We start from the raw sequence: 26,988 nt of genomic DNA on the forward strand, positions 1-26,988 counted from the left end.
CCTTAATACATCACTGGAATATATGAGGAGGTTGTTTTGGAACCATTAACTGGTCAGTCCTAATACTTCACTTCAGTGACTGGACAGGCTTAAATTGTAGCTTTTGTATGGGATGGCAGATAAATGATAAAATAGAAACATGGATTTGCCTGACTTTTTTGATTAAGAGAGAGAACTGACTCACTTAAGACTCCTACTTGACAAAATTACATTAAAAAATCAAGATTATTTTGAAATTCAGTGATTTTGTGAGGCCACTGACTTAGGGAAAATAAGTATTGCCAGAAAGAATGACTATGAAGGTTTGGATATTAAAGTACAGCTCTAAGAAAGCAACACTTGATCAGATTCTTACATGTCTGTAGCATTTCCTGGAGGTTTGTATTTAAGGATACCAAGAAGGCTCAACATCCTTTTGGCTGTTTGCTCTGGCATCTCCTCTCTGATATCAACAACTTGCTAACAAATGAAGAAATTGAAAAAATGTTATTATTACAAATATAACAAAGTACAATATTGAAACTCACTGTCAAAATTGTTCTGCTAGAGTGTAACAGTCACAATGGTTTCTTCATAAAACAGATTAAGTATGGAGTCTTCCAGATTCCAAAGGAGGGTACATACAAGCTAGATCAGGATTCATACTAAGAATGCCAAGCTTAAAAAAGTCTCCAGTGGAAAAGACCAGTGTATAAGAAACATGAGCTAACTTGCAACACAATAAAACCTTTTGTAAAAGCATTTTCATTCCAGGACCAAATTTATTTATGTTTGGAAATGCACAAATAATTTCTAAGTAAGGTACAAGGAGGTAATTTAATTTTTGAGCTAGTAGAGAAATCTTAAAGATCATCTACTATCACTTTATAGGAATGGAAAACTAGGCCCAGAGAGGTTAAATAATTTGCCCCAAAGTCACAGATATTTAGTGGCAGAAACTTGCTTTTTTGCCACCCTTTTCATCACAGAGAAAAAGAAAACTCTTACCTTTGGGTCAATCTCAGCCAGAACATCATTGAGAACTTGTAATAGTTGCATTGGCTCCAGGGAATCAAATGTGATTAAATTATAGTTCTTCCTAAAAGGTTCCTTATTGAGATTGTCCACGATGAATTTGATTTGATCACTCATAATTAGGTCTTATAATTTAAACTAAAGAGTAAAAATACAGGAAAAAAATTCCTCAATATTGGAAACAAAAATTCTGTATTAACAAAATACAGACACCAGAAGGTCAGTATTAAGTTCATAGGAAGTAGGCATGGAATGTATTCTACATGGAATACAAAATGCTGTGAAAAGAGTTATTTTGTTGAAAGAAAGAGTATGCAGACTTTATTAGGAATGCTACAGTACATATTGATAATATTCAACAACATGTTTTTGTATATGCATCTGATAACAATCATCTGAACTAACATGGACAAGTGAATATAAAACCCACCACATTAACATTTCTTCCATTCAGCTCCACAATTTCTACCCAGGGGTAAAACTTAGCCTGTAGACATGCTTCAAATTTTTTTTTTAATTAGAAGCCCACATTAATCCAAGTTTCCAAATTCTCTGGATAATCAGATCTGGGAACCCGGGACTCACTAGGTATATGGCCACAACCAACTGAAGCTGGGTGAGTGAGTGAAAGTCACTCAGTTATGTCCAACTCTTTGCAACGCCATGGACTATATAGTCCATGGAATTCTTCAGGCCAGAATCAAACCCAGGTCTCCCGCATTGCAGGTGGATTCTTTACCAGCTGAGCCACAAGGGAAGCTGGGTAGAGGTTGCAAACTTCAGCCTTAGGTATGCATTCTTTGAGCTTCCCAGGTAGCTCAATGGTAAAGAATCCGCCTGCCAGTGCAAGAGATGTGAGTTCAATCCCTGGGTCGGGAAAATCCCCTGGAGAAGGAAATGGCTACCCACTCCAGTATTCTTGCCTGGGAAATCCCATGGACAGAGGAGCCTAGAGGGCTATGATCCATGGGGTCATGCAAGAGTCAGACATGACTTAGGGACAAAACAATATGTGCTCTTTGGTTTTGTTTTGGTTTCCTCCACCAAGCACTCTTCACCCATTGATGTTCTTGGCATGGCCTGTAGGCCTCAACTCTGCCACCCTTGAGTAACTCAGGCCTTCACTTTCTTAGCCTTCAACTGTTCATCTCTGCTTCTCCCATTCCAAATCATTTTGTAGGCTTCTCATTGTCTACACAATAAAGTCCAAACTTCTTGGGTTTTGAGACCCCCATAACATCTAGCACAATTTGTGCGCTAAGTCACTTCAAGACCATCCCCAAGAAAAAGAAATGCAAAAAGGCAAAATGGTTGTCTGAGGAGGCCTTACAAATAGCTGAGAAAAGAAGAGAAGTGAAAGGCAAAGGAGAAAAGGAAAGATATACCCATTTGAATGCAGAGTTTCAAAGAATAGCAAGGAGAGAGAAGAAAGCCTTCCTCAGTGATCAATGCACAGAAATACAGGAAAACAATAGAATGGGAAAAACTAGAGATCTCTTCAAGAAAATTAAAGATACCAAGGGAACACTTCATGCAAACATGGGCAAAAAAAAGGACAGAAATGGTACAGACCTAACAGAAGCAGAAGATATTAAGAAGAAGTGGCAAGAATACACAGAAGAACTATACAAAAAAGATCTTCATGATCCAGATAACCATGATGGTGTGATCACTCACCTAGAGCCAGACATCCTGGAATGCAAAGTCAAGTGGGCCCTAGGAAGCATCACTAAGAACAAATCTAGTGGAGGTGATGGAATTCCAGTTGAGCTATTTCAAATCCTAAAAGATGATTCTGTGACAGTGCTGCACTCAATATGCCAGCAAATTTGAAAAAAAATATGCCAGCAGTGGCCACAGGACTGGAAAAGGTCAGTTTTCAGTCCAATCCCAAAGAAAGGCAATGCCAAAGAATGTTCAAAGTACTGCACAATTGCTCTCATCTCACGCGCTAGCAAAGTAATACTCAAAATTCTCCAAGCCAAGTTTCAACAGTACATGAACCGGGAACTTCCAGAGGTTCAAACTGGATTTAAAAAAGGCAGAGGAACCAGAGAGCAAATTGCCAGCATCCTCTGGATCATGGAAAAAGCAAGAGAATTATAGAAAAACATCTAATTCTGCTTTATTGACTATGCCAAAGCCTTTGACTGTGTGGATCACAACAAACTGTGGAAAATTCTTAAAGAGATAGGAATACTAGACTACCTTACCTGCCTCCTGAGAAATCTGTATGCAGGTCAAGAAGCAACAGTTAGAACTGGACATGGAACAACAGACTGATTCCAAATCAGGAAAGGCGTATGTCAAGGCTGTATACTGTCACCTGCTTATTTAACTTATATGCAGAGTACATCATGCAAAATGCCAGGCTGGGTGAAGCACAAACTGGAATCAAGATTATTGGGAGAAATATCAATAACCTCAGATATGCAGATGACACCACCCTTATGGCAGAAAGTGAAGAAGAACTAAAGAGCCTCTGGATGAAAGTGAAAGAGGAGAGTGAAAAAGCTGGCTTGAAACTCAACATTCAGAAAAGTAAGGTCATGGCATCCAGTCCCATCACTTCATGGCAAACAGATGGGGAAACAATGGAAACAGTGAGAGACTATTTTTGGGGGGCTCCAAAATCCTTGCAGATGGTGACTGCAGCCATGAAATTAAAAGATGCTTGCTCCTTGGAAGAAAAGCTATGACCAACCTAGACAGCATATTAAAAAGCAGAGACATTACTTTGCCAACAAAGGTCCATCTAGTCAAAGCTATGGTTTTTCCAGTAGTCAAGTATGGATGTGAGAGCTGGACTATAAAGAAAGTTGAGTGCCAAATAACTGATGCTTTTGAACTGTGGTGTTGGAGAAGACTCTTGAGAGTCCCCTGGACTGCAAGGAGATAAAATCAGTTAATCCTAAAGGAAATCAGTCCTGAATATTCATTGGAAGGACTGATGCTGAAGCTGAAACTGCAATACTTGGGCCACCTGATGTAAAGAACTGAATCAATGGGAAAGATCCTGATGCTGGGAAAGATCAAAGGCGGGAGGAGAAGGGGACAACAGAAGATGAGATGGTTGGATGGCATCACTGACTCGATGGACATGAGTTTGAACAAGCTCTGGGAGTTTGTGATGAACAGGGAAGCCTGGTGTGCTGTGATCCATGGGGTTGCAGAGTTGGGCACAACTGAGCAACTGAACTGAACTGACTGAAGTCACTTCGGTTGTGTCCAACTCTTTGTGACCCTATAGACTGTAGCCCACCAGGGTCCTCCATCCATGGAATTCTCCAGGCAAGAATACTGGAGTGGGTTGCCATGCCTTCCTCTGATCCTCCTGACCCAGAGATCAAAACTACATCTCTTTCTTCTCCAGCACTGACAGGCAGGTTCTTTACCACTAGCGCCACCTGGGAAGCCCAAGCTCAATTTAGCATTCCTCAGTTTTGTTTCCAAATTGTTACCTTACATCCTTTCAAACTTCAGCTGACTAAAATAAGCAATACTCTCTACATAGTTTTTCCATCTTTGCCTTCATATGATGCTGTTTCCATCATGTTCCCTTCAACATGATGCTGTTTTTTCTGCCTAGGGCTGTTTCCCCTTTCCCCTATCTCCAGAGGTGCAAAACCTTACCATTTTTCAAGCCCTGTTCAAGCCCAGGCAAGAATACTGGAGTGGGTTGCCATTTTCTTCTCCAGGGGATCTTCCCAACCCAGAGATCAAATTCAAGTCTCCTGCATTGGCAGATGGATTCTTTACCTCTGAGCCACCAGGAAGCCCACCTGAGGACATATCTGTGCCTAATTCTATCTTTGAATATCACATATAAAACAGCGACTTCTTCCACTAGAATGAATTTGTTCACAGGCCCAAGGCCAGAAAATAAACATAAGCCTAAACAAGGTGGCAGTGAGGAAGATTATAACTTTTTAAAATTGATTATCTGATTATTTAATGGCTGAAATAGCTTAACCATGGCTCCTAGTGTTTCTTGCATGCAGACATCATGTGTTTAGTATGGGGAAAAGTGGTAGAAATTTGCAGACAGGCAGTTTTTTTAGAGTAGCAGTTTTTAAAAATGAATTTAACAGTGAACTGCCAAAAAAAAAAGAAATAAGGAAAAAAATATTTCAGTGTTCCCTAATAGTTTTTAACCATGAAATGAAGAGATGCTAATTTACTTAAGACATTAGTTGGAGTTGCATGCATCTTGCTCTGAAACAGATTTTTTAAATTGGGTAGGTACAGTTGGATACTTAGAAAACATCAAAATGTAAAAGTATTATCATTTTCTCATAATTATGATAAAATTATGAGTAAATGATTATATTATTTTTGAAAAATAAGCCAAAACATAGTAAAAAAAGATAACCAATGTGGTTTAAAATTTTAAGGTTTCCTTTAAGTTATAAAAGGAAAACCTTTAGATAAATAAAAATCCACACTGGAGATGCAAATTTTCCACTGTGTAAAGTATATTAAGTAAAAGTTCACGTCACAACCTTCACACACGGATATACTCAATTTTTCATTCTTTAGAAAATATATATATGTAAAAATTGTATGTATATAAAACATAACATATACACACATATATTCTTTTTTTCCCTTCCAAAACCCAAAATACTAGGATAAACGCATAAAACGTTACTAGGAGAGGAAAAGAAACCAGTTGATTTTCACTCCTAGCTGCCCACCACCTTTCAGATGGTCACCCGCTAAGGACGAAGATATACTGAATAGGTAGGTTGTCTATGCCCAGTGGGTTCTCCGCTCTAAAATTAGCAAAAGCAATTACTCTCCCTGTTCCAGCGGAAAGTCGCCTCACTAATTCACAAGCACTCACCCACATAAGAACCCGAGGGGGTGGGGGAGAATTAAAACCAGGACAGGCGTTTATCTGGCACAACTCGGAACAGAAGCGGCGCTATCCGGGTCCCAGGCTGGCACAAGCCTCCTAAGATACCCCAAAATAGTTCCCCCGTAGCTTCCCGCCCCTGGGGCTCGGGAGAGGGGACAGAGTACCCCAAGTCTGACCCAGGCACCTAGCGAGGGCTGCTCTGGGCTCCCCTACGGTTCATCTTGTTGGGGAGCCGCCTGGATCATTGCGAGGCCCCACGGGAACTGACCCCCGAAGTGGGGGGTTTAACTGCTGCGACCCCTCCCTCCACTCTCGAGGTGCCGCACTGGGAAGCGGAAGGGGAGGGGGAGGGAGTTCTCTTCTATTCCGGGGTTCAGGGGAGTTTCCGACCGCGACTTGGCGACGTTACCTCAAATTCTCCTCACGAAACCACTTTACCCCACACGAGGCATCCAGGCTCTAGTGGGTTCCTAGAGACGAACTCCTTGGCAACGGTTGCTAGGCCGTGGACACGTCACTTCCGGAGGGATGGGTTGGCGCGTTTCCGCGAGGCCCCTGGCGGGCGCGCGCAGTGAAACCAAGGCTCCGGACACGAAAGGCGGAGAGTGTGGGACCACGTTCAAATTGGTTCGCAGGTTCTGAGCCACTGCAGACAGCCTAGAGAATTGGGGGTTGTTACGGTGGCAATAAACTTTCGTAAATGTCCTCCAGTTTGCAGTTTACGAAATACTCTTTTCATTATTATTATGTTGTTTAGTCCGTAAGTCTTGCGGACTCTGCAACTCTATGGACTGGACACTATGGGCTGCGACGCTATGGACAGGCTCTGTCCATGGCATTTCCCAGACAAGAATCCTGGAGTGGGTTGCCATCGCCTTCTCCAGAGTATCTTCCCGACCCAGGGATCGAACCAACGTCTCCTCATGGGCAGGCAGGGTCTTTATTCCTGAAGCATCAGGGAAGCCCCTCTTCATTATTAACACATTTTAAATTCCTGTGCCCTTTCCCTCGTTCCTCGTTCCCTCTTTCCTGCCTTCCCTCCTTCCTTCACCAAACATCTGGTGATGACTTCCTTGAGGCAGGGCCAACAGGATTTGGGTTGAGGAAGCATTTGGCCTGGGCTTCAAATTTAGGTTTTTGACATAAATATCTCCGAATTGGGTTATACATGGAATAATTGTAGAGTCTCCAGTGGGATTAACAAAAGATACATTCATCATAGAGATTTCTACTTCTTTGTCACATTATTGGGCCACATAACCTGTATTGGGAATTAATTTTTTTCTTCCAAAATTTCTTTAATATGGAGAGAGACAAAAAAAAAAAGTAAATGGCCTAAGGCTCTTTGGTTTCTGAGAGCCTATTTTTAGGCACCTGCAAAAATGAATAAAGTCCTCCTTACCTTTCCAAGGAGGTCACATTCTATGAGATAGGCAAGAGGAGATCTTAGTGCTCAGATCACAGAGGAGGCCAGGAAGTCTACAGAAGCAGACAGAACCCTAGGATTTTATTAACTAGTGTTAGGAGAGAACTTAGTCAGTGAATGGTATTCTGAACTGCTCCTATCAGAGTGGACACCACTGTACTTCGTGATGTCAGCTGGCAGTGAAGAAACAAGAAGAAAAAAAATGAAACTCCTCACACTCTGAAAACTTAGTAGCCTGCTCAAACATCTTGGAAGAAACCAACTATGGATTTAGCATCAGACTTACAAAATAAAGCAAAACGAAACAAATTCCATATTAGGCATCTCCTGTATGCCGTGCTCTGTGCTGGCTGCTGGGGATGCAGTGGAGGGCAGGGAATTACCTGGCCCCTGACTTCATGGAGCTGACAGTCTATGCAGGAAGACTGACAGTTGAATGGGCAACACCAATACAACAACAATAAATGCTATAAAGAAGGATCCAATGGTGGGAGAGTCCAAATGAAGGATCTCAAGTTTATTTGGAGCTGAAGGGATTGTACTGTCAGGAGAGGTTCCATCAGACAAAAAGATGTTTAAGGGTCAGTAAAAACTAGCCAAACAAGAAAGGGGAGAGGTTTTTTGGGGCAGAGGGAATAGAACATTCCAAGATGGGTACATCACTGGCTGCAGGGCACTTGGAGAGAAATTAAGACAGGTCCCAGCTCACAGATGCTCAAGACTAGTTGGAGAAGGCAACACTGAAAACCTTGAAAAGCTAACTCTGGACAGTTAACCTTGAAAAGTTAACTCTGGATGGCTAAACAACAATAAAAGATGCATGCCATTGTCATGTCTTTGCAACCCCATGGACTATAGCCCTTCAGGCTCCTCTGTCTGTGAGATTTCCCAGGCAAGAATACTGGATCGGGTTGCCATTTCCTTCTCTAGAGGATCTTTCCAACCCAGGGATCAAACCCATGTCTCCTACACCTCCTGCACTGGCAGGTAGATTCTTTTTACCACTGCACCACCTGAGAAGCCCAAAAGATGCATACAAGGGATGATGTAATTACTTGACCCTATTGGGTATGTTAGGAGATTTTCCTGGCTACCTGAATTTGGAGCTTGGATTGCCATTGTATGGCTTCACTTGAGATTCCATTTCCTCATCTATAAAATGTGGCCATAATAATACTTTCCTAAAAGAGTTGATGTGAAGATTAAGTGAGTTGATATGGGTATTGAGATTAGAACAGTGCCTGATATTAGAAGAGATGAGTACATGCATGCATGCTCAGTTGCTCAGTCGTGTCCAACTCTTTGCGACCCCATGGAACTGTAGCCTACCAGGCTCCTCTGTCCATGGGATTACCCTGGCAAGAGTACTGGAGTGGATTGCCATTTCCTTCTGGGTTGGATCTTCCCAACCCAGAGGTCGAACTCAAGGTTCCTACATTAGTAGGTGGATTCTTTACCGCTGTGCCACCTGGCAAGCCCAAGATAAGGACATCTTACCTGCCCCCCGCCTCCACCTTTCTTTTTAAAAAAGATACGGTTATATTTGCTCTTTCTGTAGTCTACAGATGTAGGTTATACAAAGATGAGTGGCTTTTCCAGTAGTTTTTAGTTCCTTCTCTGCCTGTTGCTGCTATTACGAAAACACTATACATTTCAGTTATAAGAATGCAATCCTGGGCTTCCCTGGTGCCTCAGTGGTAAAGAATCCTGCCTGCCAATTCAGGAGATACGGGTTTGGTCCCTGGTCCAGGAAGATCCCACATGCCGCAGGGCAAGTAAACCTGTGTGCCACAACTGTTGAACCTGTGCTGCAGAGTCCAGGGACCATAACTACTGAAGCCAACAGGTCCTAGAGCCCGTGCTTCGCAACAAGAGAAGCCACCCCCATGAGAAGCCCTCATACCAGGCTTGCCACAACTCGAGAAAAGCCCACGTGGCAACGAAAACCCAGCCCAGACAATAAATAAAAATAAATAAATAAAATGATATTTAAAAAGAATGCAATCCTGTGTAAATTCAAGTGAGCAATGGAATCTACTCTTTGTACTCAAACTTGAATTGATTTTATACTTAATGTGATTGCTTTGAAACACAGGAAAGAATTTGAAGCCAGTCTGCATGCTGCCTGGGATCCATATACTGAGAAGTTTATATTCCAACTAGAAGCAAAGAAGACAGGCAAACAGTGGCCTTGCACAGGTTGGGTCCCCGCCTATCTATCAGGCCCACACACAGGACAAAGGAAGATTTTGCAACCATCCCTTGATTCATTTAAGATAAAAAGATTCATTGAGGGATCCAAGAAGAACCTATCAGCAATAATTTCACAACTGTGAAGGCATTGCTGATTATATCCCAAGTTAAGCCACCCACATGTATTCTTTTTTTTTTTCCCCACAGGTTCTATATTGAGTCTTCCTTGTAAAAGAAGATGCCATTTGGCTGAACTATAGTTGACATTTTTAATAGGTGAAAGGAAGTCTCAGTCACATGAGACAGCCTCTCTGAAAGATTCCTGCTCCTACCCTGACCCTCTCTCTCTCTTTTTAATAGCTTATTAAGATAAAATCCACATACATACAATCCACTCATTTAAGTATACGATTCCATTGCTTTTACCATACATGCAAAGTTGTGCAACCATTACCACTATCCAACCCCAAAACATTTTCAGTACCCCTGAAAGAAACGCCATTCTCTTTAGCCATCATCTCCCAGTGTGTAATTTAAAAAAACCCCACCACTTCTCAGCCCCTGGAAACCGTTAATCTGCTTTCCTTCTCTATGGATTTGTCTTTTCTGGACATTTCATATAAATGGAACCATAAAGTATGTGGTTCTTTGTGTCTGGTTTCTTTCACTTAGTTGCAATATTTTCAAGGTTCATCCATATTGCAGCATATATCAGTACTTCCATTCTATGGTAGAATAACATTTCATGGTATGGATTTTTGTTTATCTGTTTATCTGTTTATTATAGACATTTGGATTGTTTCCACTTTTTGGCTACAATAAACAGTGTTGCTATGAACATGCATGTACATACCTCCACTCTCAGGGATAAAGCACTTCCATTGGCTAAATCAGGTAAGCAGGGTATGCACATCAGGGACATGGGTTAATGGAGGGGTGGCCTTTCTTGGATTTGTCTTTTCCTTTCAATTATTGTTAATTTTGGCCTCTTGGTTACTCGTGGTTGCAGACTATAGGACCCAAGATGTAGATTCTTTAGAGTTTTTGGTTGTAAAACAGACTGTTGTTGAAACCTACTCTTCCCTTGCTATCAAAGCACTAAAATTCCCAATCTGCTTCTCAAACTCCTCTGATAAGAAAATGCTATTGTTTGGTATTATCACTAGCCTCCAGTGGAGGAGAAGGTGGGAAGAAGTGTGGAGGAGATGAGAGAGAAACTGGAAGCTGCCCCTTCTAGCTCCCTTATTTAACCTTGTAGATACTATAAGGACCATCAACAGTTGTGCACCTCTGCTCTGGTTATTCAGAGGGGAAAAAATTGCTCCTAGTCAAGTGCCTTTTCAAGACTGAGTTTAATATTATATTAAAAATATGGAGATTTGTCATTATTTCATGTAATTGTGAAGTCCAAGGAAATTACTACCATCAGGTATGGCTTGATCTAGGAGCTCAATGATGTCATCTTAACTTTCTTTCTCACTCCATCTTAACTGTCTCTCATTCCCACTTTTCTCTGAATGGGCTGTTAGTAGCAAAAGGCTTACATTCTTCAAACCTAGCAACCTCAGTAAAAGAATCTTTAGGGGAATTCCCTGGTCTTCTCATTGCCAAGGGCCCAGGTTTGATCTTTGGTCAGGGAACTAAGATCCCACAAGCCATTCCCCCACAAGTCACATAGTGTGGCAGGAAAAAAAAATGGGGGGAGGATCTTTGCTTCCATAGTTCCAGCAGATTCCCAGGGCAAACTCTCAATGGTCTTAAGTGTGTCTGATCATCCTTGAATCAATTGTTATGGCTCTGATAAACATAGTAATAGATAGGGTAAGGGCAGTTTCGCAAAAGAAAGGGCTGGATTTTCTTACCAGAGGTATAGATACTGTGCAAACAAGAACAACAGATGTCCTGTTCAGGTGGCCCGGGAAGGTGGTTAAATCTTAAAAGCTGGGTAAGCACAACCAGAAGAGGAAGAAACGAGTCTGTACTTATTGTGGGGCGTTTGTGTATCAGTGTAAACCTTCTCCCTGATTTCCTTCCAACAAATTATCTTCCTTCAATGCAGGTTTCCAGCATGGGCCAAATGAGATCTTGGGATAACAGCAGACCCTCAACGTCCCCATAAAAATCTGACAGTGCTATGAACTTAATGTCTCCAGCCCCTTCTCATTTCAGAACTTTCCAACAAGAACTTTCCTGTGCAGAGTACAGGGAAGCCAAGCCAATTTTCTGTTTTGGGTATTAAATTTAGACCTTTCATCCTGACCATGAGATATTTCTGGATTCTTCATGAGTATTCAGTGAATGCCAGGTTTCAAGATGCTATCCCATCTGGGGCTACTCTGCATACTGCCCACTTTATCTCATTCTCTTAAACCAGAGAAAAATGACCCAGACACAGGAACAAATTCGGAAGTGGGGTATTCTGTTATCCATTAATGTTATCCATTTAATGCCTTTGCCATCTAGGTTATTTGGAGATGAAAGAAATTAATTTAAATGGAAACCTATTCAGTTTTGCAGAGAGGCTAAATTGTCTCTGCTCTGGCAATTTAATCTTGTGGGTATGTTTAGTAGCAGAATGTGCTTTCCTAAAAGGTTAAAAGGTAAATCATATGTGAAACATTAAACTGAATGGATGAGATTCCAGAGATCTTATTAAATGCATGCCTGGTATGACATTTTCGTCACATGGTTTTTTAAAATGGGTTTTGTGAGATTAATGGGCAATGCAGAGAAGCCAAAATAATATGCAATTCATATTAGTTCCTTGGTTATAATTATGGCTTGAAATATAGAAGGCACCTAACATTCTTACTGGACTCAATTAATAAGTATAGCATCACTTATTCAGTGCTTACTGTATGTTAGGAACTTTGTTAAATAATTCATGTATGTGTCAGAATTTATTAAAATATTAATTTATGTGTGTACTCCTTCCTTCTGTTTCCCCTCCTCTTGAAACAATCTGCATCACCTTGAGTTTTACAAGCCAAAATTAGAATTTGCCCTTACGTCTTTTGTAAAGGTCTGAAGTCTTTAGGGGAGCTTATACTGGTTGTCCTCAGGGTGAATGTGGACAGGGAAGTTCAGAATAAGAATAGAGAAGAGAAATGCTGAGAAGATTGGGAAAGCATCACAGGTGGTAAGTTTGGGGCAGCTCTTAAGAAGGTGGAAATACCCCAAGGAGGCCACATCATCCATCTGGTGGCTTCCAGTGTGGCCTAAGCTTACCTTATCCCAGGTCTCACATGGAAGCATCAATTCCATTGGACCTAAAAGGACCAGGCACCCCAGGATGATGGGTGGGTGACCTGGCAGTCAGTCACCAGGATTGGCCATTGACAAAAGACTATAAGTGATTCTCGAAGGCTTTTATCACTGCAAAAGAACCCAGAACCTTGGCATCCCCCAGGAACTGTGTGAGGGAGAGAGACTCAGCACTGACAGAATGGGGGCTCAGAGTTGGATTTCAGTTGATTATCAAACAATATACTTCCCCTGGCAAATCTGAGACGTGAACTAAAATGGGTGACCTCTGTATCAGTCAGTTCCCTGGCAGGATAAAGATGGCACATTCTGGGCAATGGCGGAGAGCTTAACAAAGGACTATTTATAAAGGTGTGGGCAGGGTTTAGGGAAACCAACAAGCATCCAGCAACAAAGGCAGTCATGCATCTCTAAGCCTGAAGCAGCCAGAGAAGGGACCAGGTACCAGAAGCCCAACACAGCCCCTGTGTTGGGGGGAAGGTTGCTCAAGAGGAGCCTCTAGGTGCAGCCAGTCTTGGCCTCGGTCTCCTCCCACCCTCTGATCTTCTGCTTGGCCTCCTGTTGGCTGAACCTGACAGGGAACCAAAGGAGCAGGCAACCACTTGAGATTATCCCTGCAGACTGGCCTCCCAAGGGAGAAAATGGCAGGGTGGAGATCTGGAGGGGCAGATGGACTGAATTATAAAGCAAATTATACAATCAAAATGATGGGCAGAAAGGCCTTGTGAGGTCAACCAAATCACCCGACATGGCCAAGCTGCCCTGATTCTCCAGCTGAAGTTCCAGGCATCTCCTTGAGTTAGGTCTAATTTCATTTCTGCACACTGCCCACACCCACATCATCTCATTTAACCTTCGCGATAGATTTGCAAGGATAGTATTGTTTTTTCCATTTTGTAACGAAGGAGATTGAGTCCTGGAGAGTTAATAGGGGGCCCAAGGTCACACAGCTAGCGGCTGGCTGAGCCAAGATTCAAACACCAGTCTGCTTGATCCCAAAGCCATTGTTACCAGCCTGGCTAAACTGGCTCAAAACCAGCTCAGTGGAGTCTGGAAGAAGGACCATAAATCCCACCGCTGAGGCAAAATGATTTTCTGTGTGAGGCAAAGGGATTTTCTGTGTGGGAGGACCAGGGTTAACACGCTGTCTGGCTTTCTTTGCCTACAAGGGCTTTGCCAAGCAAGTTCTTTTCTTTCCCAGGTAGGGCTAATGGTTTGAAATCCAAGAGCTTATCCTGGAATCAAAGAGAGAGAGAAGATGGAGAGAAAATGCTTGGCTGATGATGGGAAAAAAGTATATTTTCATTTCAGATGCCTTTCAAGTTCTTTTTTTCCCAGCTGAGTGTTGGTGTATTTATAGAATTCAGGGGGAGTATTTAAGGGTAACCAGCAGTGAAGCTGCATTTTGGGCCATCAGAAAGCTCAGAATCATGCAGGAAAACGTTGATGGGAGGGGACAAGAAAAGGCCAGGAGCAGCAGGGCATGAAGCTTCTTCATGTTGCCAAGACCTTTTCTTCTTTCTGGGCTGATGACGTCAAATCGAGGTCTATAAGAGTGCTACAGATGGAATTATAGAATCAAAATGACAGGCAAATGGATGGATGCCTAAAGAACTGGTGGTATAAACACACAGCAGAATATTATTTGGCCACAAAAAGACATGAAGTATGGATACAGGTCGCAACAGGGATGAACCCTGAAAACACTTTCAGTGAAAGAAGCTACAGACACCAAAGGCCACCTATTGTATGACTCCATTTATATGAAATATCTAGAGAAGGCAAACCCGTAGAGACACTATGCAGGCTGGTGATCGCCAGGGGCTGGGAACTAGAGATTGTGGAGCAACTGCTTCTTGGGGACAGGATTTCCTTTGGGGGTGATGGAAATCTGGAAACAGACTGGGGTAGTGGTTGCACAATATTGTGAATGTACCAAATGCCACTGCGTTTTCCCTTTAAAAAGGTTAGTTTTATGTTACATGGATCTCACTTCAATTTTTTTAAGAAAATGATGGGCAGTCAGGCCCTTGGGAGATCACCCTACATCTTCCTTGCTGTGTTTGCTCTCAATGGCTGAATGCCTGGTATAAGGTCTGATTTCATGCTAGATTTCCCTTCTTTCCCTGTTCTTCTGACCACTGGTTTCCATCCAGTTGCTCAGACACACCAAACCTGTCCCCATCTCAAGACCTTTGTGCCTGGTTGTTCTTTCCCCAGATCTTCACCAGCCTGGCTCCTTCTCCCCATCCAGATCACAGCTCAGATGTTAGATTTTCAGGGAGACCCCTTTTCTGACGCCATTACTTAAAGTGATACATCTATGGGTCATTTTCCTTCACTGTGTTTTTTAGACTGTCGGTTATGGCCCATTACTAGTGGGTATTGACATCAGTTTAATGGGTCTTTTTTTTTTTTTTTTTTAAGAAAGGGGGATGCCCAGCTCTTTTTAAGAAAAAGAAAAATTTATTTTTGGCTGCGCTGGGTCTTTGTTGCTGTGCGGGCTTTCTCTAGTTGCAGAGAGTAGGGGGCTACTCTATAGTTGCAGTGAGCAGGCTTCTCATTGCAGTGGCTTCTCCTATTGCAAAGCATAGGTACTAGGGCATGTGGGCTTCAGTAGTTGCGGCACATAGGCTCAGGAGTTGCGGTTCCTGGGCTCAAGAGCATAGGCTCAGTAGTTGTTGTACATGGGCTTAGCTGCCCTGTGGTATGTGACCAGGGGTGGAATGGGTGTCCCCCTGCATGGCGAGGCAGATTCTTACCATTGGACCACCAGGTAAACCTGGGTTAATGGGTCTTGATTAAAATTTTAAAAAACTGAAATGAAGTGGAATAGAAAATATCACACAGAATAAGGGTAAATGCTGCTTTGGTCAGAAATATTATTTGCTGCATAACAAACCACTCCAAATTTATTGGCTTAAAAACAACACCTTTCCCCCCGACAAGTCTGTGGGTCAGCTGGGCTCAGCTGGGCAGTTCTTCTGCTTCATGTAGTATCTCCTGGGGTCACCACCTTACTGAGTTCAGCTGGGAGGAGGCTGAAACATCCAATATGGTTTCCATTCCTTCTGGGGCCTCAATGCTGGCTACCATTTCTCCCTCAAGTGGACTTTCTCTTTCTCCTTGTGGTCCCTCATCATTCAGTGGTCTAACCTGGGTTTCTTTACATGGCAGCTATATAGTAGGGGCATAAAAATGAAAGCCACCAGGCCTCTTAAAGCTGAGGCCCAGAACAAGTACAGTGTCATTTCCATCACATTCTACTGGTCAAAGCAAGTCACAGGACCTATTAGGTGCAGAGTCCTGACCACTGGACTACCAGGAAATTCTCTAGACTCCACCTCTTGACTCGGGAGTGGCATGTGCATACCAAGAATGAAGTTCATCAAATTCCTGGTAGACATCTTCACAGACAATCTACCACAACTTACGTGAAAGTTTTATTTCAGCTTAGTAAACGTGCATGTGTGTTCATTGGGTCACACAATAAACATATTTCTTACTGTGAGTCACAATCAAAAAGTTTAAAAAAACACACTCTGGGACTTCCCTGGTGGTCCAGTGGTTAAGAATCCGCCTTCCAGTGCAGGCGACTTGTGTTCGATCCCTGGTCAGGGAACTAAGATCCCTCATGCCATGGAGCTATGAGGCCTGCACACTGCAACTACTGAGGCCAAATGCTCTGGAACCTGTGTGCCACAGCTAGAGAGAAGCCCTCATGCCACAACTAAGATCTGACGTAGCCAAATAAATAAATATATATTTTTTAAAACTCCACACTTCTTCCACATTTGTTTTTTTAATATCTTCTATAGCACTTAGTACTCTCAGAATTTACTTTACTTTACTACATATCTCTCCCATTAGAATATAAGCTCTCTAAGGGCAGGGACCTTGTCGGTCTTGTTCACCATTATATCCCCAGTACCTATCAGGGCCTGGCACTTAATAGATGCTTAATAAGCATCTGTTGTTGAATAATAATAAGTTATCATTTACCGGGTGCTGAGCATTTAAAAGAACTGTCATTTAATTTGTTTAATACACTTGAGCTCCTATTGTGTGCTGGTGAAACAACAGTGAACAAAATAGATAATAATTGCTGCCACATGAAGTTTACATTACACTATGATACTAGAATACTATCGAGTAGATTTGTTGATATTATTCTGACAGATAAGGAAACTGAGAGTCAGAGAAGTCAGTCAGTTTACCCAAGGTCACACAGCTAATGATTTCACCCTGACACCTGGCTCTTCTCCACTCAGCCACAGATGTTGGGTTTTGCCCAGAGATCGTCCTACGTGGTTACAGATCTCAATTCCTGCAATTGCTTCTCTGAAGGATTAGACTTCTTTCTGGGAATCAGGCACAGGGCAGTGGGAAGAGGCAAGTCCCATGACCTCAGAGTCCCTGCCTACCCCACTCCCTGCCCTCCCCATTCCGTGACGATGTCTCACACCTGGGGTGTTGCAGATTTGAGCCACAGGTCTCAGTCACCCCCCACTGTCTTATCGGCATGTGACATCCCCAAGTGGCTGGGGCCTGCAGGCCTGGCAAAGAATGCAGCCTGAACAAAAATAAACCTGCCACATTCCTTGGCAGCCCCCTGCCCCTTCCCGCTCTCCAGCCATCCATCCTCACTGCAGAGCTTGCCAGGGAAGGCTGAGAGAGAGAGAGAGCAGGGTGGAGGAAGTGCTGCGGCAGCCCAACCCTGAGAAAGAGAGGGAGAGGGGAAGAGAGGAAGAGAAAGAAAGAGAGAGATCACCTTATATGGGAACGTGCGCAGACAATGTGTGGCAATGGCTCAGAGGGCAGCAGAGGTCAGATACCAGACAGATGGAAGAAATTAAACATGGGGCAGAGCGTGTTCCTGGGCCCTGAAAACAGCTCTTGTTTCACAGCGAGTTTGCACAAAACCTGGCCCGTTTTCCTTTTTTGCCTAAGCCAAGCAAGATGTGTGTCCTAAACTCTACATGACTTTGAGTCAGGCCCCCGACTCTGGCTGGCTGAGGTCTCAATCCTCTCAAGTCATTTCTTTGACGAACAAAATTCCTCTTTGGGGAAAAAAAAAAGACTGGGCTTGTTTCCCAAGAGTTTCCAATATCTCTCCAAAGCACATAAATTAACAGCTAATGAGTAAATATCCCTTCACTTCTCATTCATTCATTCATTCATTCATTCACTCATTCAACAAATACTGAGGACCAATTATGCCCCATGCATTGAGCCAGGGTCTGAAAAGACAGTGTTGATGATGATGATAATTGTAAAAATAATAACATCAATAATAATAACAGTTACCATTTGTTGATCTGTACTCATCTGATAAGTATTTTAATTCATAATAATTTACTTAGTACCTTCCATGTTCTAGTCATTAGTGATACCAAATGTTGATCTTGAATCATCTGGTCCCTGCCATTGTGGAGTTTACAAGGGAATGGGGGAACAGAAATGACAGATATTGAACACATGATCCCACTGGATCCTTACAACAGCTTTTAGAATTAGCTACCATTACCATCTCCATTGTATACAGGGTTTTCAGCCTCAGAGCTATGGACATTTTGGGTTGGATCATTCTTTGCTCTGTGTGTGTGCTGGGGAGACTGCTCTATGCACTGTAGGATACTTACCAATACCCCTGGCCTCTACCCAGGGCTTTCCAGGTGGCGCTAGTGGTAGAGAACTTGCCTGCCAGTGCAGGAGATGTAGGAGACACTGGTCAGGAGGATCCCCTGGAGGTGGGCATAGCAACCCAATGCAGTATTCTTGCCTGGAGAATCCCATGGATGGAGGAGCTGACAGGCTGCAGTCCATGGGGTCGCACAGAGTCAGACACAACTGAAGTGACCTAGCATGCACACGCTGGCCTCTACCCACTAGACATCAGTAGCAATACTCACCCCCCTCCAGTTCCTCCAGTTGTAACAACCAAAAAACACCTCTAGACATTGTCAGATATTCCTGGGGGAAAAATCACTTCTGGTTGAGAATCACTTTTTTTTTTTAGAATCACTTTTTTCAACAGATGAAGAAGTAGAGACTCAGCGTGGGTTATAAAACTTCCTTAAGGTCATACCACTGGAGAGTGGGGCTTACACCCTGATCATTCTGAATCCAAAGTGCATGGACCTAAGCGTTACAGTGCAAAACCCTGTTTCCTTGTTCTAACAGATGACTCTGGATTTGTATGATTGTAGACTTCACTGGCTCATTTCACAAAATGGAAGTCATCTGTGTTCAGATCCCCTGAGAAGCAGGTGCTAAGATGGGCATAGATTTGCAAGAGACTTACTGAGGATTTATTTATTTATGAATAATAAATATCCTATGAAGGATAAAGGGGAAGGGAGGGAGGGTAGGCAAGAGACTGTTCAGATTGTGAGGCTGGTCTGATACCTTTGGCAGGAGAAGGGGACGGGAGGATAGGGTAGGAAGAGCCTTGGACAGCAGCACGGTTCTAAGAAAGTTTTGGCCATGCTCAACGGGAGTTCCCCAGCCACAGTCAGCTGGAAGAGGGATTCCAGGTCGGGCAGCAGTGGGGCTTCACTAGCACTGTCATTGGCTGGGAGCAGCCCTGGGAGGCATGACCTTGGCATGAACTTGGTGGATCCAGAGGGGTAACTAGTGCTGTCAGTCAACCATGCTCTTCGAAGCAGAGCTCTCCTGAAGGAGCTCTGAGCGGTGCACTCCATGGCTGCCACATCATCAAAGAAGTGCTGCCCAGTAGTTACATTCACCTTAAGACAAGGAGATTTAAAAGGCACTGGAGATGCAGTGGGTAACAACGCCAGCTTGGCATCCTTGAAGCAAAAGGGTTCCTTTTTCCCTGCAGTGTCTTGAGCTTCTTGGTGAACTTCAAAGTCAGCTCCAACTTGGGTACCATCAGTGAGGAGGTAAAGAGTGCAGCCTTGAGGGTCCAGTTTGTAGTCTATGGGTGTGAGCACTCTCTGAGCCTCAGTTTCCCCATCCATGTAATATAATTAACTTGCCTTATCTCATAAGGTTCATGTGAGGATTCAACAGATGTTCACAGAATTGCTTCTCAGGAGAAGATGGAGCTCCTCCTTCGCAAACTTTCTGCCCATGCTTTGGTTTTGTACAGACATCTCCCTACTAGCCACCCTCTCATCCTTCCCACTAAGATTCATCTTGGCAACTACCCAAGAAACAAAAAACTAGCATCCCCAAGGCTAAGTCTGACAGATAGACTAGTTGTGTTTGGCTCACAGAACGCTAAACAAACAAACCAACATCTGAAAATTGAGATGTTTCAGGAAGAAAAAAGTCAAAACCAGTGATACTCAATTCTATTCATTGGGACTGTCTGGATTTCTGGGCTCCATTGAAATTTTAGGAAGGGATATACTGTATGGCAGATTGGCTGAAGTTGAGAAGAGGCTGCCTCCTTCAGATGGGACGTGCACTGACCTGTTTGTCACAGTGCCCATCACTTCCTACCATGAAGCTGGTGGCAGTTGCTGATTATCATCACCTTTGTGCTGCCATTCTTCATAGCATGACATTCCTTTGTCTCATGCACCTATTGAAGAGGATAGTGTAGACGAGGAACCCTTCATTCTTTCTTGTACCTGCTCCTATTTCAGTCACTTATATCATCTCCTGCTGCCCAGAGCATTGAAGTTTACCTTTAAGCTTGTCATCCATTTTTAGCCCTTCTCAAATCTTCTTCCTAAAATTATCCCTGCAATTTTACAACAGATCTCTACATTTTTATTTCCTTTCATATGGCAAAGCACTGTCATTCACTTCTACTAACCCAAGAGGCTCATATTATTTCCTCCATTTATTTAAAGTGTAATTTAAAAAAATACTTCTTTATTTTTTTTAATTTTTTTTTTTTTTGGCTGTGCTGGGTCTTCATTGCTGCACACAGGCTTTCTCTGGTTGCAGTGAGTGGAGGCTACTCTTCTCTGTGGTGCACTGGCTTCTCATTGCGGTGGCTTCTCTTGTTGCAGGGCATGGGCTCTAAGGCATGCAGAGTTCAGTAGTTGTGGCCCACTTCCCAGAGCAGGTGGGATCTTCCCAGTCCAGAGATCGAACCCATGTTCCCTGCATTGGCAGGTGGATCTTATCCACTGAACCACCAGGGAAGTCCTATTTCCTCCATTTTTGAGAGGAGTTGTCTTAGAGGGGTGAAGGGCAGTGCCCAAGAACACAGCTGGTTAGTGGCAGAGCAAAGTCCTTCCGACCCTAAGTTTGATACTTTATCTATTACTTTAGGCTGCAAAGTGTGTTTGGAGAAGGCAATGGCACCCCACTCCAGTACTCTTGCCTGGAAAATCCCATGGACAGAGGAGCCTGGTAGGCTGCAGTCCATGGGGTCACGAAGAGTCGGACACGACTGAGCGACTTCACTTTCACTTTTCACTTTCCTGCATTGGAGAAGGAAATGGCAACCCACTCCAGTGTTCTTGCCTGGAGAATCGCAGAGATAGCGGAGTCTGGTGGGCTGCCGTCTATGGGGTCGCACAGAGTCAGACATGACTGAAGCAACTTAGCAGCAGCAGCAGTAGCAGCAAAGTGTGTTAGAGCTTTTAGTTGCAAAAGACAGAAAGTTTGCTGAAACCAGCTTAAGCAAAAAGACAATTTATTAGCTCATGTAACTAATGAGCTAATGCAAATGAGCCATAGGCTTTAAGCATAACTGGATGCAGGAGCGCAAATGTTGTCCCAAGGACTCTGTCAATCCTCCATTTCTCTTTATCGACACTTTACTGTGTTGCCTTTATTCTCAGGCAGCCATTCCACTCACAATGGCAAGATAAGATTCATCTGTTAGTTTCCAATCCAAAGGAAAAAGAGCTGCTCTTTTGAGTCCAGCAGGGACAAACAGGAACTAAGTCTCATTGATCCTGATTGGCCTGATCTAGGCATGCACCCCTGAGCCAATCACTGGCCAGAGAAATGTGGTGTTTTGATTGATCAGTTTCAGTCATGTGACCACCTCCAAACAAGGGGATGGGTTAGCTACAACCAAACAGAAGCTTCTGTTTGACAGTGGGGGAGAGATGCCCCAAAGGAAAAGCGGGTGCTGTTATCAGAAGGGAGATGAATTCTAGAGGGACAAAGAACCATGTTCATTACACCTAGGCTCTTCCCCACCACTGACTCCTTCCCTCTAGCCTTCCCAATATGCATCAGTTTTCTTCTCTACTCCCATCTGCCCTGCCTCTTTCTGGGACATTCCCTTCCTCTCGCTGGAAGGCCATCTTCAGACCCTCTTTCTTCATTCAAACTGACTTCAAGAGCCAGGTAAAGCCTCACCTGTTCAACCATTCTGGGCCACAATGAAATTGTTCTCCTGGGAACTCCTAATACAGTGAGAATCTGAATGACACAAACCTGCACTCAGCTCTGTAGCTGGTGAATGAATGAATGCAGAGATAATTTACATGGATCGCGATCATTAGAAAGCGGGGTCAAGACTACAATGAAATAAACAAAAATGTTAGTGGTAGCTATTTTGATGGGTTATGGGTGATTCTGGCTTTTCTTAATTCCTTTCAGTATTTTCTACAATTAAGAAAAAGATTATGATAAAAGGCAGTAATATGAGTCTGGTTTAAACATCTAGACGATAAGCATGGCGAAGGCAAGGACTAAGGGTTAATTCTGATATGCCTCCTAACTCCCCACAATAGGGCACAGATAGTGTAAGAGCTAGTTGGAACTCACTGGAAACCACGTTAGTAATAACAGCAACAGGGCTTAGAGACTGTCGATTCCCTTCCCCAAAGCCAGTCCCCCTTTCCTCCTTCAGACCCTCCAAACCTCGATTTTATGTGATGTCCTTTGCCTCTTCCTCACTGCCATGCACTTCATGGAAGAAGATTCCAGCCCGAAGCCCTGCACTGATCAGTCCAACCCAGGGTTTCTCAACCTCAGCATTACTGACATTCGGGAGCAGGATAATTCTGCTAATGTTGAGCTGTTGCATGTGCCACCTTGGAGTTTATTTGTTGTATGAAGTAAAAACTTTCCTTAATGTTTAAGCTCATGTGAGTTGTGCCTTTCTGTTATAGCATCTTAACCAACCCAGGGGTCTGTTAAAGACATTGCACACATATACAATAAAAGGACCATCCAAAAAGTGATAATCTGGGGACTTCCCTGGTGGTCCAGTGATAAGACTCTGTGCTCCCAGTGCAGGGGGTGCAGGTTCCAACCCTGGTTAGGGAACTAAGATCCCACATGCCATGGGGCAAAGCCAAAAGGGTGGTTGAGGGTAAATATCAGAATCTGGAGTTTGGGACAGGTGTATCACTTGATAGCCTCTTTTGAGTACCGCTGCTGATCTAAACCAGTTTCCAGTGCCATGTGAAATTGCTGATAACCTGTAGAGATGCTGAGACAACGAGAGGAACTTAATTTCTTTTGCCACACGAGCAATATCTGGACTTGAACCCACTAGGTCCCACCATATGAAAACTGCTGCAAACACCAGTGTCTGTAGTTGTTAAGCTAATATTTTGGGGAGTCTACCAAACAGTGTCTCAGATGGTGCTTTTAAGTTAAGAAAATACTAAGCCAAATGATATAACCTCTAGAAGCCTCAGTTTGCTCATGTGTAAGCTGGGGAGAACAAGAAGAGAATCCCTGATACTGAGGATCAGAAAACACTTCCTGAACCATAAAGTAGGTAGTAAGTTATCAATACTAAGCACACAAGACATACAGCAATGCTGTTTCTAGCATTGGAATGTTCTAAATTTAAGATATGGTATGAACAAAATTACCTGTTGATTCAATTTCTTATGCTTCTGAGACTCTGCTTTCTCATTTTTGTACTATGCCAAGACCTCATTCTGACTGTGCACTGAGGATAAAATGTGGCTCTTTGAAAAAGAGAAACATATTACTATCGTTATTTCCCACGATTCTCTTGTCCCAGGTGGGACAATAGCAACAAGGCAAGCAAAATAGACTTGGAGGCAAAGACTCCATAGTTCACCGCTACCCTCTAGTGGTCACTAGTGGTGCCACAGATGGATACAGAGGAGAGGGTCCCAGAGGGACACCAGGGAACTGAGGTTCAGACAGGGAACCAGACTTGCCTGAGAGCACAGAGCTAGCCTTGGACAGAACACTAGGTACTCCTGATTCTTAGCTTTTTCCAAAGGGAGAAAAATGAGGACTAGAAACTCATTATGCTTCAGTCTTGCTAGGTTCTCAGATTTTCTAGACAGTCTGGGATTTTTCCCTCCTGTTCTTCCCTCACCACCCAAACTGCTTGGAACTCCCAAACTTTTCTTCATACTAAGGTGCCCTCCATTGGCCCTGAGGCTACGAGTCCTGTTGGGTGCTGGATGCTTTACAAAAAATGATCTCAGATCCTTACAACTGCTTTGTAAGGTAGGCCAGGAAACTAAAGTTCAGAGAGGTTAAGATTCTTGCTCAAGGTCCAACAGCTGGTAAGAACAGGAACCATGATCTCAACTCTCACCTGAGACCCCAAAGCCCACATTATGCCTGCCACAAAAAAAGCAAAACATCATGGCAACATGTGTTAAAGGCATGACTAAAGGTAATCTTGTGACGTTTTTTAATGTCTCAGATGGCGTTTGCTGGGCAGATAGACATAGGATGAAGCAATGAAAGAAAGACATTTTTTGAGCACCTACCAGATGCCATTGACACTCAAATACATTATCTCAATTCTCCTATGACACATATATGGTCAATATGACAATATTGAGGCACAAATGAGAAAATTGAGTTTAAAGAGATTAAGAAATTTGCCTAAAGTCACTTGGTAAAAGCTGGCATTCAGACTCTAATCCCCCTGACTGGTGTTAGTAGGTAAACAAATCACATTCTTAAACACATAAGGAGCACAGAGGAGGGTATATGGTAGCCTGTGTCAGGCTTGACTGCAGGCCTCCAGCCAGGAAACCCCTCAGACTCTCCTACAAATCATTTTATTCCCGGAGGCCTCAGGATTTGAAGTCCTCCTGATCTAGGTTCAAACCCATTTCTGAGCATGACTATGTGCCAGACCCTGACTGGGTATATTATTTCATTTGATTCTTGAAAGAACACTGTGAGGTAGATAGCAATTATTATTCCTGTTTTACAAGCGAACAGATTGAAGCTCTGAGAAGTATAGTTTTGTATAGGTTTAGTATAGTATAGTATAGTATAGTATAGAAGTATAGGTTTGAACTGCCCTCACCCACTTCCATAAGGACTTTGTTCAGTAGTGAATACTGTAGTTGATTGAACCTGCAGATGTGGATGAACCACAGATATGGAGAGCTGACTATAAGTTACACTGGGATTTTCAGCTATGCACAGGGTCAGTGCCTCTAACTCCTGTGTTATTGAAGAGCTGTGTGCTGTACTGTGCTCAGTCGCATCCAACTCTTTGAGACCTATGGACGGTAGCCCGCCAGGCTCCTCTGTCCATGGGATTCTCCAGGTAAGAGTATTCTTTATTTCAGATGCCAGTGACTTTTGCCAGAGTTCGCTGGCCGTAACTAAAGATCCCATATGCTGCAATGAAGATCAAAGATCCCGCATGACGCAACTAAGACTCAGTGCTGCCAAATAAACAAATATCGTTTTAAAAAAACAATGTCATCTTCCTAAGGGAGCCTTTCGTGACTGCCCTATTTAAAAATTCACCCTCGAATCTTACATCTCAATGACAAAAGACAGAAAACCCAATTCAAAAGTGGACAGAAGATTTAAATAGATGTTTCTCCAAGAAGACATAAAAATGGCCAATAAGCACATGAAAAAAGGCTCAACACCTAATAATCTGCATTCAGTTCAGTTCAGTTCAGTCGCTCAGTCGTGTCTGACTCTGCGGCCCCATGAATCACAGCACGCCAGGCCTCCCTGTCCATCACCAACTCCCGGAGTCTACTCAAACTCATGTCCATCAAGTCGGTGATGCCATCCAGCCATCTCATCCTCTGTTGTCCCCTTCTTCTCCTGCCCCCAATCCCTCCCAGCATCAGGGTCTTTTCCAATGAGTCAACTCTTTGCATGAGGAAACATTAGGGAACTGCAAATTAAAACCATATGAGATACCACTTCATACCACTAGGATGGCTGTTATTTACAAAATGGAAAATTACAAGTGTTGGCGGTGTGGAGAAATTAGAGCCCTCAGACATTGCTGGTGGGAATGTAAAACGGTGCAGCTACTGGAGAAAACAGTTTTGTGGTTCTTCAGAAAGTTAAATATATGACCCAGCAATTCCACTCTTAGGTTTTCACCTGAAAGAACTGAAAACAGGGGGACTTCCCTGGTGGTCCAGTGACTAAGATTTCATGCTCCCAAAGCAGGGTGCCAGGATTCAATCCCTGGTCAGGGAACTAGATCCCTCATGCCACAATTAAGAGTCCGCATGCCATAACTAAAAACCTCACGTGCTGCAACTAACACCCGGTATAGCCAAATAAATATATAAATAAATAATATTTTAAAAAGAAAATGTTTTGGAACTAGATAGAGGTAGTATTAAGTTCATCCCTCAATACATCTTATCTCCCTTCCTCGTTTGAATTTTCTCCATAGGAAAACCATACATACACTATATTAGGATCTACTGTTCAGCTTGTTTCTTTATAATATAAACTCCAAGAGGGGAGGGATTTTTATCTCTTTAGTTAACTCAGATAAACCCCCAAAGAGTTGCTGACACTCATTATTTGTTGAATAAATGAATTAGAAAAAGTGCAGTGATGAAGCAGAGTCCGGCTCCCCCAACCTTCTATGATGTTGTTGTTGTTTAGTCACTAAGTCATATCTGATTCTTTCCGCAGCCCCATGGACTGTATCCTGCCAAGCTCCTCTGTCCATGTGATTTCCCAGGCAAGAACACTAGAGTAGTTTGCTCTTTCCTTCTCCGGGGGATCTTTCCAACCCAGAGGTTGAACCTGAGTCTCCTGCCTTGGCAGGTGGATTCTTTTCCATTGAGCTACCTGGGAAGCCCCCTCCCCTCCATCCCTGTCTCTAATTCTGACTGGCTCTTGATCCTCAAACAAATGAACAATAATCCTTAGTCTGGGTTCATTTTTTCCTCCTTTTCCTAAAGAGCTAAATCCACAGGCTCTCAGCTCAGCCCTATAAACCCTTCTCTGCAGAGAGTCTGAGAGAAGAAAGGCAGGAGAGAAGACAATGAATCCATCACTATGTGGAGAAACACTGTCAGCTCTGTCACTCTGTGGCTGCCCATAGCAATTGATT

The 26,988-nt window shown here is 43.2% G+C and overlaps 1 protein-coding gene across 2 annotated transcripts in view; it reads right to left on the bottom strand.

Moving 5' to 3' along the window:
* Positions 1-26,988, bottom strand: part of IFT81 (intraflagellar transport 81) — a 213,511-nt gene that overhangs the window by 84,953 nt on the left and 101,570 nt on the right. Inside the window, exons 3-5 of one of the 2 annotated variants that reach the window (XM_043901887.1) lie at positions 6,285-6,532; positions 988-1,152; positions 356-459 (exon numbers count right to left, since the gene is read on the bottom strand). In XM_043901887.1, the coding sequence (XP_043757822.1) occupies positions 356-459; positions 988-1,131 (248 nt within the window). In that variant the 5' untranslated portion in view covers positions 1,132-1,152; positions 6,285-6,532. Of the gene's footprint in view, positions 1-355; positions 460-987; positions 1,153-6,051; positions 6,189-6,284; positions 6,533-26,988 lie in introns of those variants that run through there. The other variant, XM_043901888.1, reaches the window with a different exon arrangement.

The sequence above is a fragment of the Cervus elaphus genome, chromosome 5 (genome assembly GCF_910594005.1).
Source record: "Cervus elaphus chromosome 5, mCerEla1.1, whole genome shotgun sequence".
Lineage (NCBI taxonomy): Eukaryota > Metazoa > Chordata > Mammalia > Artiodactyla > Cervidae > Cervus > Cervus elaphus.